General features: G+C 36.4%; 2 protein-coding genes across 11 annotated transcripts; both read right to left on the bottom strand.

Annotated features, from left to right (window-relative positions):
- Positions 1-1,464: 1,464 nt before the first annotated feature.
- LOC111466499 (regulator of G-protein signaling 1-like) lies at positions 1,465-3,238 on the bottom strand. Its single transcript, XM_023111168.1, has 4 exons — positions 2,970-3,238; positions 2,080-2,140; positions 1,891-1,975; positions 1,465-1,591 (listed from the first exon to the last, which is right to left on the bottom strand). The coding sequence occupies exons 1-4, from the start codon at positions 3,051-3,053 to the stop codon at positions 1,564-1,566; spliced, it is 258 nt and encodes an 85-aa protein (XP_022966936.1). The 5' UTR covers positions 3,054-3,238; the 3' UTR covers positions 1,465-1,563.
- A 1,344-nt stretch (positions 3,239-4,582) lies between these two features.
- LOC111466336 (centrosomal protein of 135 kDa) lies at positions 4,583-14,486 on the bottom strand. 10 transcript variants are annotated; one of them, XR_002714363.1, is made up of 13 exons: positions 14,289-14,486; positions 13,809-14,045; positions 13,355-13,681; positions 11,882-13,274; positions 10,068-11,818; positions 8,765-9,626; positions 8,026-8,666; positions 7,629-7,785; positions 7,475-7,556; positions 7,027-7,190; positions 5,797-5,920; positions 5,435-5,653; positions 4,583-4,879 (listed from the first exon to the last, which is right to left on the bottom strand). XR_002714363.1 is itself a non-coding variant. In XM_023110936.1 (9 exons), the coding sequence occupies exons 2-9, from the start codon at positions 14,019-14,021 to the stop codon at positions 7,088-7,090; spliced, it is 5,592 nt and encodes a 1,863-aa protein (XP_022966704.1). In that variant the 5' UTR covers positions 14,022-14,045; positions 14,289-14,486; the 3' UTR covers positions 6,842-7,087. The 10 variants fall into 10 exon arrangements, 1 of the variants encoding a protein (XP_022966704.1); XR_002714360.1 differs by adding an exon at positions 5,963-6,018 and having other exon boundaries at positions 5,797-5,860; positions 10,068-13,274; XR_002714359.1 differs by adding an exon at positions 5,963-6,022 and having other exon boundaries at positions 5,797-5,860; positions 10,068-13,274.
- Positions 14,487-15,922: the final 1,436 nt, after the last annotated feature.

The following is a 15,922-nucleotide window of genomic DNA, read 5'->3' on the forward strand; positions in this document are numbered from 1 at the left end:
GTGCATCCCCCACAGTACCGTTGAAATCATGGAAGGTCAAAATAAGACAAACTTTCGTTTTAGATCTTTAAAAGATGAAGACAATCACATGATCTATTTGCACCTTCACTCTGCCTTCAACTTTGAACTTGCCTTGCTGTTGACGTTGAGAGATTAATGACTTTTAGTTCTCCGTCAACTTCATTCCCTTTCTTTTTCTTTGAACCCATTTGAGTGAGGTTATAAGAAAGAAATAATTTGCTCGCTAGGGGCGACCTGAAGGAGTCCCCCCCCCCCCCCCCCCCCCCCCCCCCCCCCCCCCCCCCCCCCCCCCCCCCCCCCCCCCCCCCCCCCCCCCCCCCCCCCCCCCCCCCCCCCCCCCCCCCCCCCCCCCCCCCCCCCCCCCCCCCCCCCCCCCCCCCCCCCCCCCCCAATAATAAAGCAGCACAGACGTCATACCTTGATTAATAACAGAAATCTAGAAGCAACCTGGAGTCCTAGATCTCTTCATGGATTTCATTCGTAGTAAAGACAGAAGCCAAACTCCTGGAAGAACAAAGAACAAGTGAAAAATTAATGAGTTTTGTAGTATATATCACTTCAGATTAGGGAAAAGAAGAGACCTTTCTCGCTCTGGTGCCTAAAGCGCACTATGCTTCCCTTCAACAAATGAGAGTTTTCGGTAAAACCAGTGAACCACGCGAGCAGGTTAGATCTATGGGATAGAGGGCTCATAGTACCTGCTAGCGCAACTATGTAGTGGAAGGGAAGGAGCCTAAATCGACCCCTTTTTTCTTTGATTAAAAAAATCAGTACAAAGAGATTAGACTATCGGATGAGAGTAAGCAGAACCGACCGTTCCGACGCACCCCTGACCTATCTTGAGCTTTACCCGTAAGTGAAATAGACAAGTTCATTTTTCTTTCCATGAATTAGCTTTTGATGATAAAAGGACAGAGATATTGAGAAAATACAAGGTAAATATGAACAGAATGCCACTAAAAAATTCAAAGATGTAGCAAAAGCCCTTTTAAAATGCGAGAACAATCCTCTTGATCCAGGGCTAATCTGCAACTTTTTTGTTAAAAAAAAAAAAGTTTTTTTAGGTGCACATTAAAACATGAAACGAATAGTATTATGATAATAACATACTGAAATTTACTGAAATTTTGTAGGAAAAAAAGCTTTTGTAAGATATCGTTTTAAAAAATGATTTCAATTCAATCTCGTCGAATTAAAACAGCAAATAGTCATGTTACCTTGACCAAAAACCTTAGTTTCAAGCTTCAGCATGATACTCATTTATTGGATATTTTTTGTTTGAAAATTATTGAATTGCCAAAACCATGGAGTACCTGAAAAAAATACTCACTTTGATCCTATTTTACTGTCACCTTCGTATTCCATTAACTGAGGTATGGGATACAATCAATTTATCAGCATCATAAACTATTCTAATCAAAGAAAAAAATCAGAGGCCCCATACCAATTGAAGATGCTGATACAATTATTCCTTTCCACAACCCATATAGGATATGCAGAGACATGATTGGAACAATCCACTGCGGCCTCATGTGGCACCTGTTATTCTGAAGCATCCTGACATTGATAACTGCAGCCAGAAATAAAATATTATTGTTTATAACAAGTCTCTGAAACTCTCTCATCAGAATTTATAAAAAAATAAAATTCTTCTAACTGGTAATACATGGTAACGGCCCAAGCCCAGTACTAGTAGATATTGTCGTTTTTCCTTTTGGGCTTCCCCTCAAGGTTTTTAAAACGCATATGTTAGGAGGAGGTTTCCATACTCTTATAAAGAATGGTTCGTTCTCCACCCTAACCGATGTAAGATCTCGCCGACATCATATACAAAATAAAATATTCATAAACTATTGGTTTACTACTAACCTTACAAAAATATCATATAGTTGGAAGGTCTGTGTTTTGCGGCTACTCAACAGCAAACCAAATCCGAGGGGACCTTCAGCCCACACTGAAGCAAGAAATGGAAAATAAAATTTGGGAAGGAAAGTAATCAGAAATATTTAAAACTCTATCTGATAGGAAGTTAATAATGATGAAAAAAAGTATTGAAACCTGCCCAAATATAGCAAGGCCGCCTCCTTTGCCTCTTGAATTTGAGGAAATTAACAGATATCTGAACAGAGATATAGTAAGGTGGGATACATTGCACCTCGAACCATAAAATGAGAAAAAGAACGAAGAGTGATAGTGTAACCGCTCAAGCCTACCGCTAGCAGATATTGTTCATTTTGGCCATTACGTATCGGGCCAAAGCGGACAATACCAGTTAGCGGTGGGCTTGAGCTATTATAAATGGAGTGAGAGCTAAACGCTAGGCGGTGTGCCAGCGAGGACGTTGGACCCCAAAAAAGGTGGATTATGATATCCCACATCTATTGGAGAGGAAAACGAAATATTCTTTGTAAGGGTGTGGATATATCTCCTTGAAGATGCGTTTTAAAAATCGTGATATTGATAGTGATACATAACAAGACAATATCTCTAGCGGTTGGCTTGAATTGTTACATATAGAAATAGTTCCATGGAAGACCACAATTGACAGCAGGAGATTGAGGTTAACAAAAACTTGAATTACTAGAATCCAAAGCGGCTGAAAGCAAGAAAGAGGGATGATTTAATCCCCAATTTGAACATACAAATCAGCCATAAATCAACAGGAGCAAATGTGAGAAAAGCTTATCCTTCAAGAGCAACTAGCTCAATTCTAAAGGATAATACTGAATAAGAAAATGCAGATAGTTCCATGTAAATGAATTAAAAATAAATTCATTCAAGAAAACAAAGAAGTTAATACAATGTGCGAAATGGCTGGATCGTTTCAAGCTAAAGAAGACCAGCAAACAAAATTTGCGCATTAGGGCAAAGAATCTACAAGCAATCACTTCGAAACTGGTACAAGCACGAATAAAGAATCAATCAAAGAGCAGAAGAAAGAAACTCACAAAGCCATACAATGTGCAGCAAAATCTATCGCGATGTAATCGCTGGGGTAGCCACCGTCGACGGCACAGAGCGCCATTTTGCATCCGTTAAGATGAGTACCTTTCTTCCTTTGATTCAACGAAGCAATAGCTTGAAGTAATCGTCTGATTCGTCGGAAAATTTTAACATAATCAGATGATTTTGTTTCCATTGTTCTCCCTGCAATAATCGATTGATTATTGTTCGATTCTTATTCAGTGTCAAGAAGTTAATCATATGGTCCAAGTTTGGCTACCAATAGGTGGACATGGTATATTAGAGGTTCTTCCTTCTCCGTCCTCTCGTACCAAGAAAAGATTCTCCCGAAACTCTGAGGTCTAAATCGGATATGGACTTAATGTTCTCCCAACGTTCTAAAACTAGCTCATGTATCACTTTAATGTATAGTCCAACCCTTGAAACATAGGTGGCAAAGAGATAACTTCGAGATTTCAAACCTTATTGTCAATGTGAGTTCTTGGGAAGATCAGTTTGTTATTCTTAAAATAACTCTTATCTGTTAAGCTAGCCCATTACATATCGTCCTCAACCTCACGATTTTAAAATATGTTTATTAGAGAGAGATTGTCACACTCTTATAAGGAATGTTTTGTTCCCTCTCCAACCATGTGGGATCACAAAATCCACCCTCTTTGGAGTCTCAACATCTTTGCCGATGGCTCTAATACCATTTGTAATAAATTTGTTCCCTCTCCAACCATGTGGGATCACAAAATCCACCCTCTTTGGAGTCTCAACATCTTTGCCGGTGGCTCTAATACAATTTGTAATAAATCAAGCCCACCATTAGTAGATATTGTCCGCTTTAACCCGTTACGTATCATCGTTAGCCTCAAGATTTTAAAATGCGTCTTCTAGGGAGGGAGAAGTTCAACCAATGTGGGATCTCACATGGTACGTTGGATCATGAAGGTGGACTATAATAGCTTCCAAGATTCATTACTATTTTACTCAGTTCTCTTGAGAAACACTCTATCTTATGTTAATGAACCCTCCCTTGAAAAACACTTGTTAATAGATTTTTTTTAGATTATTTACGCGAGCAATTGATATGATCCAAGAAATCAATCATAAAATATAAACTTCAAAAATATGTGAAAAAATTGTTGTTCAAATTATTACAAGAAGTTGCAATTTATGTAAGAAAAATCAAGTTTCATTAATTCTAAGATAATTATAAATTTTGGGTGGCGATAGTTTAGAGTTATATATTTCATGAATGTTTTTTTAAAAAATTACGTCTGTCATGTATGTTGTTTTTGTAAGGTAGATTTGAAAAATATAGTAAAACGAGCATTTCTGCATTCGTTTAGTCAATGAACTAAGTTTCTTTTTCTATGTACGGTTCAGATATAAACATAATTTAGATAGTTAAACATGCGTTATCACACGTCACAAGTTTAAATCTTCACTCCATTCATGATATAATATTCAAAGTAAAATCCTGACAACTTTACACGGCTTTACGAAACTCTAGAGGCTAAATTGATGAGTTGTAAAGATTGGTTAGATGACCAAAATATGACCATTTCAAGCTAATTAGTCCTAATGTAGCTGATCAAATAAGACCATGTCAAAAGAATCATGTATTACCATTGACAAAAGAAGCTCCAAATTCAAAACTTATTTCACAATAAAATAATATAACTCAACTTTTTCTTTCTATAAAAATGGATTAAGTACAGAAAGAGGTAACCCAAGAAGCCTAATGTAATGAACAGAAAGAAAACACCATAAAAATTTTCCAAAATTAAGACACCAAAAGGAAAACTGTATACACAACCAATTGAATCAACAAAGCATCAATCTCTGCAGTTAAAAACCCACCACAAGAAGCCTACCAGAAGCACAAGCAGCTATGCGATGCTTTCTGCAAGAAAGAAACAAAATAGTTTGGCAAGATGTACTGCAGAAGTGAAACATAACAAAGAGGACAGCTGCAAAGAGGCATACTTGACATAGCACAACACAACAACACAACCTAACTAAGGAAAATTTCAGGTAATAAGGTAATAGGAGAGTATGAATACTCCCTCCATTTGATGTCCGTCTCCATTTGTATTTTTTAAAAAAGATGTTTATAAAGACAAAACGTAACAGCGTTAGCAGATATTGTCATTTTTGGGCTTCCTCTCAAAGTTTTTAAAACGTGTCTATTAGGGAGAGGTTCCCATACCCCTTATAAACAATGTTTGGTTGAAGTTTTTAAATTATTCATGTAATAGTCCAAGCCCACCACTAGCATCATATTGTCCTCTTTGGACTTTTCCTTCTAGGCTTCCCCTCAAAGTTTTAAAACACGTCTGGTAGGGAAAAGTTTCTATGCGCTTATAAGGAATGTTTTGGGATCTCACACGTAATCGCACTAGAAACAAAGGAAGTATGGTAATTCCGAGTAGTACTAGAAATTTATGACATAACATACCTCCTTTCTTGAATACTTTGGATTGTGATTCTTCTTAGCAGCTTCATGATTTTTACTTTTGTATTGGTTTTGGTTTTCCTGTGGTATCACATTATTTGGAGTTCCTCCATTCTTCTTAGTGTCTCGAGCCCTATCGAAAATCACTGTGAACCCTTCAGCTGCAGCAGGATCTTTTTCATCCCACTCACCAAACTTGGGCAGAGATGAACCCCTGTGAGCCTGCAAGAAAGAACAACTCAGAAATGGAAAGCAATGGCAGCTTCAACACCAATGACAACCCATCAACAAACCAGCAAAAGCAATGAAGAAAACAAGGCAACCAAGCATTAGAAAGCACAAAAATGGACGAAACAGAATCTTACTGATGTCATATCTGAAGATTGCAGATTGTTTTGAGCAAATGGAAAATGGCAAGAAGAGGAAGAGCTGTGGTTGAAGAAGAAGAGGAAGTATGGGTTTCTTCTTATAGAGTATTTGGTTTGGTGGCTGCCAAAAGTTCAATTTATCAAACGCGTAAGAGAGTTTTACCCTTGAGATGAAGAAAAGAGGACTTTGAGAGGCTCAAAATAGGCGGCTCATTGCAACTGCCTAATAAAGATGGCCCAATGTGAACAGAATTTATAAATGCAACAAGCAAGAGAATGTATTAAATAATGACAACTATACTATAAACAATCATATGGTTGCTCTTTTTCTAATAATGTAAAAGGTTAATGCCTACATAACCATAATGCACTAGAAAATTTTTAATTTAATTTGAGCCTGTATTAATCTTCGGCCAATAACAAAATGTATAGGGTTGTTTTATTTATTAAATGAGATTATATTTTTGTATAATAACAAATTGTAGGTCAAGAAAAATAATTTTCAAAGAATTGACAGAATCAGAAAAAGTAAACTGAAAATATTATAAAAGTATATCATATATATATTGCCTTGACTTGACTATTATATGGCCACGTTTAATCTTAGATGGAATTTCCAACACCAACAAAATTGAAGTTTATATATATATATATATATATATATATATATAATCATTAATACAAAAAATATCATCTTATTTTTTCAAAAAAACAGTATTTAAAATAACTAGCAAAAGCTAATATTATTGCATATGTTAAAATCACTAAAAATATATATTATAAGTTGAAACTACCACCAACAATATCAGAAGAAGCATCTATAAGAGAAACGAGAAAAAAACAAAGAATTCAAACTTTTTTTTTAATAAAAAATGGAAAAATATTTTAAAAATAGTTCGCAAACAACACGATGAACTTGAATCTATATATATATATATATATAGATAGATAGATATTTAAACAGCAAGCTACTAGAAATGAGTTGGAGCATTGGTAACCATTAGGAAGTTACATAATTGACCATATCAACAAAAGAAAAGACTGAATGAAAAAAAAAATATGATATAAACTCAATCTATCATCTAAGAAGTACAAAAGAAGATATGGGTTCTCTGAACTCCTAAAAGTTGAGTCCCGAGAATCAATATAGGCATGACAACAGGCATAATCTAATGTAGTTAATAAATGAACCAAGAAAAAACAGAGAAAAGGATGGTTGTTATATACATGATACAATTTACCGACACATGAAGGAAATCCCTTTGTTGGTGGAGGATCATATATTTGGTCACAAAATGGCTCCCAGTAACCATATGTGTATCAAGAACCAGTAGGTAATGAGACCTAGCCTTGCGCCTGGACGACTCATTAGAATTCGACCGCCGGAGACCCTGCAAAGGGTTTAGGATCAGGGATACTTGTATCGTATCAAAATGTAGAAATTTGAGTATACGGTGTCGTTTGACAGTTCAGTGAAAATGGATGTGTAACCAAATAGAGTTCTCAATGTCTTGTAATCATTTTTCCTATATGGCGGGGAGGAAATTCTAGTAGTCTCAGTAATCATGTCGTGACCATAGTTTACCACCATATTATGATAATTCAAACAGGAGTTTGGGTGAAGCAAGCGTTTCTGTCAAAAAATAGTGTGGCCTCATGAAAAATTAGCACTTACCAAACTCCATCAATTCGATCTGCAATAAGTTTTCCATGTCTTGGGATAAGACCTGATGAATTGAGAGATTTGAACGCATGACCTGAAAAAGGACATGTGTAAGTTCTTTAGGTTTTGAAACTAATCAAACAAGTAGGCAAAACTTATAACAAACCTTTGTCTTTATCAATTTCCATGGCATTTCCTATTAAACGATCGGATTCTGTTTCAACGTCAATCGCAAGATGATCAGTTGAACCTTTTCGCAACATTCGAGCATGGGCAGCTGAGGCTGGTGGAACAGGCGGTATTGCACTTTTCCCGACTGGTCCCTGCAAAATACCAACAGTAGAAGATGTGATCCATGGAATTTACTGACAAGAGAAACATTTATATGAAACACACATCTACAAAAGAGTATCCTACTTATACTTCTTACGGATAATATAGTAGGTACCTATCCGACAGACCCAAGCAAGCAATTTATATTCCATATCTTAAAATTCACGTTTTTTTTTTTAGCTGTTGTGATTTGTGACAACTAAATTCAAACTTAGTACATGGATATGTACCGCTTCTTCAATTTCTGATATCTCTGATCCAGAAGGAAATGGTGCTTCAAAGATGCTCCTTTCTTTTATGATCTCTGATTGAGATGTCCGGCCATGAAGTGACTCTTCAAGTAGCTTATTCTTGGTAGTTAGTTCATCCACAACCTTTTGGCTACCTATTAACTTCTTACTCAGTTCCTCAAATTTGGTTTTTGAATTTTCAGATTCTGAAAGCAAATCCAGGACCTGCCTTGCTATAGTTCTTACTAGTTCCTTCAACCCATCGGACTCAGAATCTCCACTATATTTACTACCCAACAAACTAGTATGTTGTTCCAAAGAATAAGAAAGCTCCGAGAGATCTTTCTTCATCTCCTCTAAATCGAGATGATCCCTCGATGCTCTATCAACCCCCTCTTTTAGCTGTTCAATTGCAAGTGTTTGTGTAGTCACTGTAGACTGCAGCTTTTGCTTGTCATGAGATAATAATTTCAGCTGATCTTGTAACTCAGAAACATAATCAGTTAGGTAAAAGAGCTTCTTTACATCAGGTGAAGCATATTGTTCCAGATCTTGATATTCTGATTCTTGAAAAAGGAACTCGATTCTTCTAACTTTCTCAAAGAGGGCTTTCATTTGCATTGCTGACAAAACGCAGTCTTCTGCCACAACGAAAAATATAAATAAGCAATCAGAATATTTTTAAAAGGTCGTGGAAAACTTCTACAAATATTTGAAGAAAGAAGAAAAAAGGGTTTACCTTGTTCTTTCACCAAACTACTATACAATGATGAAACTTCAGCCTCTCTTTCTTTCAACTCTTCTTTATTTGCCTGACAGGCCTCCAGTTGACGCTTCAGATCATCACAGGAATTCTGTAATAGTTGTAAATCAGCCTCCAACTTAACTACCATAATTTTGTTCAAGTCCCTTTCCTCTCTAACTTTCTCAGTAGTTGCCTCAGTTATTTCTAATATATGCTGCGTATCTTGAATTCTAGCAGCTGCACCCTTAATGACGCTCTCAAACTGTTTAACCATAGATTGAACTTTTCTACTTGCAGCCAATAATTTTTCTGCAGCAGCAGCTGACTTGCTTCTAGTAGAATTTGCTGGAGACTCTGCAGCTGAAGCTCCATTAGTTTCACTACTTTCCATGGGTATGCTATCCTTCAAGTTGTCAAGTTCGGGAATAGAGTCGAGTAAGAGTAGATGGTTGGTCATTTCAAACTGAAGTTCTTTTGTTGCTTCAACACAGGCAGACAATAAAAGTGAAACATCATCTTCCAGCATCACTTTGGTATTTTCTTGTTCCTGTTTATACATTTCGAGATTCTTCACCATCTCTTTCAAGGATTCAACGTGCCCACATACAAAAACTACTTCCTCCCTTGTTGCTTCTACTTTTTTTAACAGATCAGCCATAAACCCGTTCATTGAAGAGGAGAAACCTTCAAAATAATCTGTGAATCTTTCGTTCTTTAACCATATTCCTTCCATAATCTTTCTAAAAGATGAAGAAATGTTGCCAGCATCACCTTCAACAACCACTTTACCACTTTCAATTTCAGCATCAAAATCAAGGAGCTTTTCATGAGAGAGGTACTCCATAGCATGCGGATCCTGGATTAAATTAGAAAAAAACATAATCATTAAAATGAAACCACAAGGAATATTTGAAAATAGTTAATTAAATACTTCACATATTTCTACAATGCGAAAGGCACACACGTGTCAATGTGCCACAAGGGGGGGGTGGGATCCACTGTTAATAGGTTCAAAAGAGCATCAAATGGCGGCATTCAGAAAGCAAACGGAAAAAGAAGTATAATGCAGAATTTTGTCCAACGAGAAAGCTACTTTTATAAAGAAGAATAAAAATACAAAAGAAAAACAGGCATTAAAAAGGCTCGGCCAAAGGAGGTACCAGAACACACAAACATTAAAGACACAGACCGGAATAAACGATCAGCATGCTGAATAATTTTTGTATGGACTTGTTGAAAGCTATAAAAGTTAGTATTTTTCCAATCTTTGATAACCAGAAAAAAAATGAGAAAATACCTTAACAGCATGATGACTATGAGAACCTATTATACCGCTGTTAACAAAACAATCACTAGTGTTCTTCAGAACGATATCCATCTCTCTTAGTCTCTCAAAGTTCTTCTCAAAGCATCGTGTCACCACAGTCAACAATGTCTCATCTGCAATAAACTTATGAAGATCATTGAGGTAGCCCGCAAACTCTATAGATCTGCTCTCTAAGCTGCCACTAGTCCCGGCCAACTCTTCCATGCATGCATTTAATTTGGAATTTAGAGCAAATATTTCATTTTCAGAATCTTTCCTCTCACCTTCAATTATAGAAATTTTACTTTCTGCCTTACGTAATGCATTTTCCAAAGATGTTATTGATTCAACTGCCTCAACAACTTTGCACTCTTGAGAGCTGACTTCCTCTTGCAATATCTTTCGCTCAGTTTCTAGCTTCTCTATAGCACTTTGTGCTTCAGCATTCTGTTCATTCAGCAAAGCAACATTTGTCTCAAGCTCGATTAATGTCTTTTCTAACGTGTTTATAGTTCTATGGGCCTCTGCCAATTTATCTGTCTGAATAGCCACTTCCTCCTTTACTTTTTTAGATTCCATCTCTACAGTGACTTTACAAACTTCAGCTTCTTCTTTATCTTTGACAAGCGCAAGTATTTTATTTTCTGCCTGTGATAACGATTCTTGAAGTAGGTTCATGGATGAATAAGTCTCTGCAGACTTGCTGGACTGTGAATAGGCTTCATCTAATGCTTTCTGTAATTCGTGTTCAATGTGTATCTTACTAGATTCTATTTCCTTTTTCTCCTCAGAAAGTTGAAAAATGTTTTTCTCAGCAGATGATAATGCAATTTCCAATGAGTTCATAGCAGCTAAAGCATTTCTTAATTTACTTTCCATAGTACTTAATTCCTCTTTAATACTCTCCAATTCTTGTTCTTTACATATCTTAGCATCATGTGATTCCCTAATGTAGTCTGCAATCCACTTCACCTTAGCTATAGGCTCTTCAAACACTATATTAATGGGAAGAACAATTCCATCAATTGATTCAATTACTTTCTGTAACATATTATTGCTCTCTAATAAGAACTGCTCATATTGATTGCATTTTCCCTTCAAGATATCAAGATCAGCCTCCAACTCTGGAATGCGCTGTGTATCAATAGACAACAAATTGATTTGATTTCTGCAATCATCAACTGTTGATTCTAGACTATCTAATTGTAATTTCAACTTCTCTATTTCTATGTTCTTATCATCTAAGAGACTTTTCATATTTTCCCTATCCTGAACAAGTCCTTTGCCTTTCTTGACTGCCAAGGACAACTTTTCCCTTAGCATGGCATATTTCTCCTCTGATCTTTGGATATCTCTCTGCAAAGAGTCATTTTCCTCTTTCACTTCTCTAAGTTCTTGAGATACTGATCTTAATCTAGTTGAGTAATTACTGATATTAGAAGACTCCTCTTCTAGGAGTATATCATGGAGCATCAAATCCTGATGACTAACATACAAAAGAGTTTGAACCTTTGCAAAAGATTCTACGTATTCACTAGAAATTTCAGCAGCAACACTGGCCTGCTCTTTTATCCTCTGAAAGCATCTGTAAGCAAGCAAGTTTAAGTCCAACGAAATTCCACTGACCCCTCCATCATCTGTTATCATTCCAGATTCTTCTTGTAACATTTTTATGATTTGAGCCTTCTCCAACGAAGCCTGATGCTCTTTTATCATGACCACTTCGTGTTTTCTTAACAGATCTTCGTGTTTTCTTAACAGATCTTCGTGTTTTCTTAACAGATCTTCGTGTTTTTTTAACAGATCATCCAACTCCTCCTGGATATAGTCCTTTTCCTGTAATTCAATTGAAAGTAACGCACTTATGCGGTCAATCTCTCCACATGCTGCTTCTTTTGTTTTAGCAAGTTCATCTCGCAAGATCATTATTTCATCTTTAGCCTGAAAAAATGATTCCTTAAGCCAACTGACGGAAGATTTCAGGTCATAAGGTGCAATCAAATCTGGAAAATCAGATAAGTTTTGAGTATCTTTTAATTTATGAAACTCCAATAAAATAGCCTCCAGGACTTTCTTCTCATCCACAAGCCACTTGATTCTTTCTATACTATCCATTGACGTGAGTTCACGAGGAACTTCAACTTGAGATATGATATCCTCAAAAGTTTCAAGGACCGTATTCCTTTGCGACAAATTTTCCTGAAGTGATGCAACTAAATTTTCATTTTTAGCCAAGTCAACCTTAATTAGTTCTGCAGCCTCCAAGGCATTCGATTTCTCTTGTAATTCAATAGAATATTTTTCAAGCTCATGACCTTTGTCAGCTAGAGACTGTTTTAATGCATCACGTTGCTGTACTAACGCCTTGCCTTTTGTCACAGCCATTTTTAGCTTCTCTTTGGTACTAGCACCCCTCATCATTTCCTGTTCCAGCTCACTTTTTGCTTTTTCAAGTTCTGCATTAACAGTCTCAACTGTCAATCTGTAATTGTCTAGCTCAACAGCCAATCTTCTATTTTCATCTTCCAGTTGATGCATTTTTGCAACATTGCTTACCTCTTTAGCTTTGAGCTCAATTAACTCATCACAAGCAGAGCCCAAAATTGTTTCCAATCCTGCAAAGACGATGTCAGACTCTGCCCCAGATAAACATTTTTGGAGTTGATTGATTTCCAGAAGGATTTTTTTATAATTATCAACCAACAGAGAAGCGCTTCTTTCAACAAGAACTGTTTTCTCAGATGTAGAATCGCCAGGGAGATCTTGCTGATTCAATACTGAGTTGACAGAAGCTAGCACTCTGTCTAATGTGGCATTCGTATCCCTCTCCTTCTCTAACGAAATTTTCATAGAATCTTCAATTGAATTTGCATAAGAGCGAGCAACTTCATCAGTCACCGAAATTTCGACAACCTTTGCATTAAGATATTCAATCTCTTGATCCTTCGTTAAGAGGCTATTACGGAGTCCTCCTATAGTAACCTCGTACTGCAACCGTTCATCTAAAGTCCTATTAACCAATTGTGAGCATTCATTTATTAGGTCTTTCAATGTGGTATTAGTAACCAAAGTGTTCTCTTCAACCTGCTCGTCGTTCAACTGACTGCCAGTAATATCGAACAATGACTGTTGATTAGTAGCAGTCTTTAATTGGCGACGAATGCTAAGAAGTTCTTGCACAAAAGCTTCTCTTTCTTCCTGCAAATCAAGCACCCAAAAAAAAAAATTAATGCCACTCCAAAAATGTCGTATCGACAACTGGAAGAAGGATTATGAACCTCAAAATCTTGTATGACATTTTCTTTCTCAAAAATGGTCTCATTCAGAGTGGCCCTCGTATTTTCGACCTCGTGAATTAAAGAAACTTTTTCTACCTCATACTGTAATTCCTGCGTATCAGAAGGCACTTCCTCCGTCGAACTACCTTGAGTTTCAGCAGCTGCTACTGCTTCTCTGATATCAGCATTGCCAACCAACTCGTCCGGGCAGTCCACAAACATATCTTCTTTTCCAACATCTTCGACTATTACAATATCATCAGAGTCATCTTGTGGCAAGTTCTCTGCACCTTCGGTTCGAGGAACCTCTGGTGATATCGCCGATCCCTAAACTCCATGTTAAAAAGCATATTATCTTCAAAGTATTAACTTCCATTTTCTTCTCAAATTAACAAGGAAAATTCATGCTAAGAAATTTCTGCAGCTTGTGCATGCAAATCAATGCTACACTAACCTGGTTCGGTTCGGACGGGACAAATCCACTGGATATCTCAGAGGACTGCAAAACAGAGTCATTCTCCGAAACAATGTCCGCGGACGTCTCAGAGGATGACTCCACAACACCATCATTAACCGTAATTTCCACAATTTCCACCCCATTATTTCCATCTTCAGCTCCAGTTCCTGAACTCAGCAGCGCCTGCTCTGGATCATGATTCTCAGACATGTCGATATCTCATAACCCACCGCCCTAACCTCAAGAAGAATTAGATCTCATACAAAACAAAATAACCCTAGCAAATCAATTACCTCAAAAGAATTCCAAAATGAGATCTAAATTAAATTGGATCAAATAACCATTAAACCCTCAAAATACAAGATTGCACCCCCAATTCGTAGAATTACAAATTCAAAAAAGAAAAAAACAATACATAAATCCAAATGGCAGGTAAAAGAAATGGGTACCAGCAAAATCACTATCGCAATTGCTTACAATGATGAATGAGTAACTGTCAGATATCGATACTGGATCAACAACTCGATAACCTTCTCCACATGAATCTGTAGAGAGTTAAAGCAATTAATTCCGCAAATCAATTGACCTGATTTAGCGTCACGGTTGGTCTGAATCGCAGGCTCAACTTCATTAACGAGCCTCTACCGAAATGTCGGTTCAGGCCCATCCCCTGCTCGATCTAAGTTTCCTAAAAGTCAAAATTTGATCTAAGCCAATCCATTCCTTAGTTAAATTGGAAACAAATCGGTATTTTACATGACATATTGGTTAGAGATCATCATTTACCCTAATACATAGGACACGTCCTAAATAGGGTAGAGAATTTTCATTTATACTAACTTTGAGTTAAATGTTGGTCAGAGATCATCATTTACCATGCTACATAGGACCCGTCCTAGATAGGGTAAAGAATTTCCGTTTATACTAACTTTGAGTTAAATGTTGGTCAAAGATCATCATTTACCATGCTACATAGGACCCGTTCTAGATAGGGTAGAGAATTTCCGTTTATACTAACTTTGAGTTAAATGTTGGTCAGAGATCATCATTTACCATGCTACATAGGACCCGTTCTAGATAGGGTAGAGAATTTCCGTTTATACTAACTTTGAGTTAAATGTTGGTCAGAGATCATCATTTACCATGCTACATAGGACCCGTCCTAGATAGGGTAAAGAATTTCCGTTTATACTAACTTTGAGTTAAATGTTGGTCAGAGATCATCATTTACCATGCTACATAGGACCCGTTCTAGATAGGGTAGAGAATTTCCGTTTATACTAACTTTGAGTTAAATGTTGGTCAGAGATCATCATTTACCATGCTACATAGGACCCGTTCTAGATAGGGTAGAGAATTTCCGTTTATACTAACTTTGAGTTAAATGTTGGTCAAAGATCATCATTTACCATGCTACATAGGACCCGTTCTAGATAGGGTAGAGAATTTCCGTTTATACTAACTTTGAGTTAAATGTTGGTCAGAGATCATCATTTACCATGCTACATAGGACCCGTCCTAGATAGGGTAAAGAATTTCCGTTTATACTAACTTTGAGTTAAATGTTGGTCAGAGATCATCATTTACCATGCTACATAGGACCCGTCCTAGATAGGGTAAAGAATTTCCGTTTATACTAACTTTGAGTTAAATGTTGGTCAGAGATCATCATTTACCATGCTACATAGGACCCGTCCTAGATAGGGTAAAGAATTTCCGTTTATACTAACTTTGAGTTAAATGTTGGTTAGAGATCATTATTTACCGTGCTACATAGACCCGTCCTAGATAGGATAGAGAAGTCTTAGATAGAATAATGAATTTCCATTTAAACAGCGAGTATACCGCCTTTTCAATTTAAAAATAAATGTATATTTTTTTCTATTACAAACTATTAAAAAAAAAAATAATAATTAATTTTTTCATGTTTTCTTTGTTTTCATCGTTTTATTGTTTTATATCTTAGTCAAACAATGAATTTTATGTTTCTTTTAAATAATTATTAATTATATATAACAATATTTTTTAGAAATTATGTTGGTAAGATATTATATTATTTTTTTTTTTTTACACTTTTTTAATAAGAAAAATTATTATAAAATGAAAATTAT

The sequence above is a fragment of the Cucurbita maxima genome, unplaced genomic scaffold (genome assembly GCF_002738345.1).
Source record: "Cucurbita maxima cultivar Rimu unplaced genomic scaffold, Cmax_1.0 Cma_Scf00031, whole genome shotgun sequence".
Taxonomy (NCBI): domain Eukaryota; kingdom Viridiplantae; phylum Streptophyta; class Magnoliopsida; order Cucurbitales; family Cucurbitaceae; genus Cucurbita; species Cucurbita maxima.

What these genes read in the sequence shown, in the direction of transcription:
- LOC111466499 (XM_023111168.1), bottom strand. Translation starts at nt 3,053, where the DNA reads ATGCAAAATGGCGCTCTGTGCCGTCGACGGTGGCTACCCCAGCGATTA. An exon ending in GCCTTGCTATATTTGGGCAG is followed by an intron (nt 1,976 to 2,079) that starts GTTTCAATACTT and finishes TTCTTGCTTCAG; the next exon opens with TGTGGGCTGAAGGTCCCCTC. An exon ending in CTATATGATATTTTTGTAAG is followed by an intron (nt 1,592 to 1,890) that starts GTTAGTAGTAAA and finishes TTCTGGCTGCAG; the next exon opens with TTATCAATGTCAGGATGCTT.
- LOC111466336 (XM_023110936.1), bottom strand. Translation starts at nt 14,021, where the DNA reads ATGTCTGAGAATCATGATCCAGAGCAGGCGCTGCTGAGTTCAGGAACT. An exon ending in TAGTTTGGTGAAAGAACAAG is followed by an intron (nt 8,667 to 8,764) that starts GTAAACCCTTTT and finishes TCGTTGTGGCAG; the next exon opens with AAGACTGCGTTTTGTCAGCA. An exon ending in TATCAGAAATTGAAGAAGCG is followed by an intron (nt 7,786 to 8,025) that starts GTACATATCCAT and finishes GGTATTTTGCAG; the next exon opens with GGACCAGTCGGGAAAAGTGC.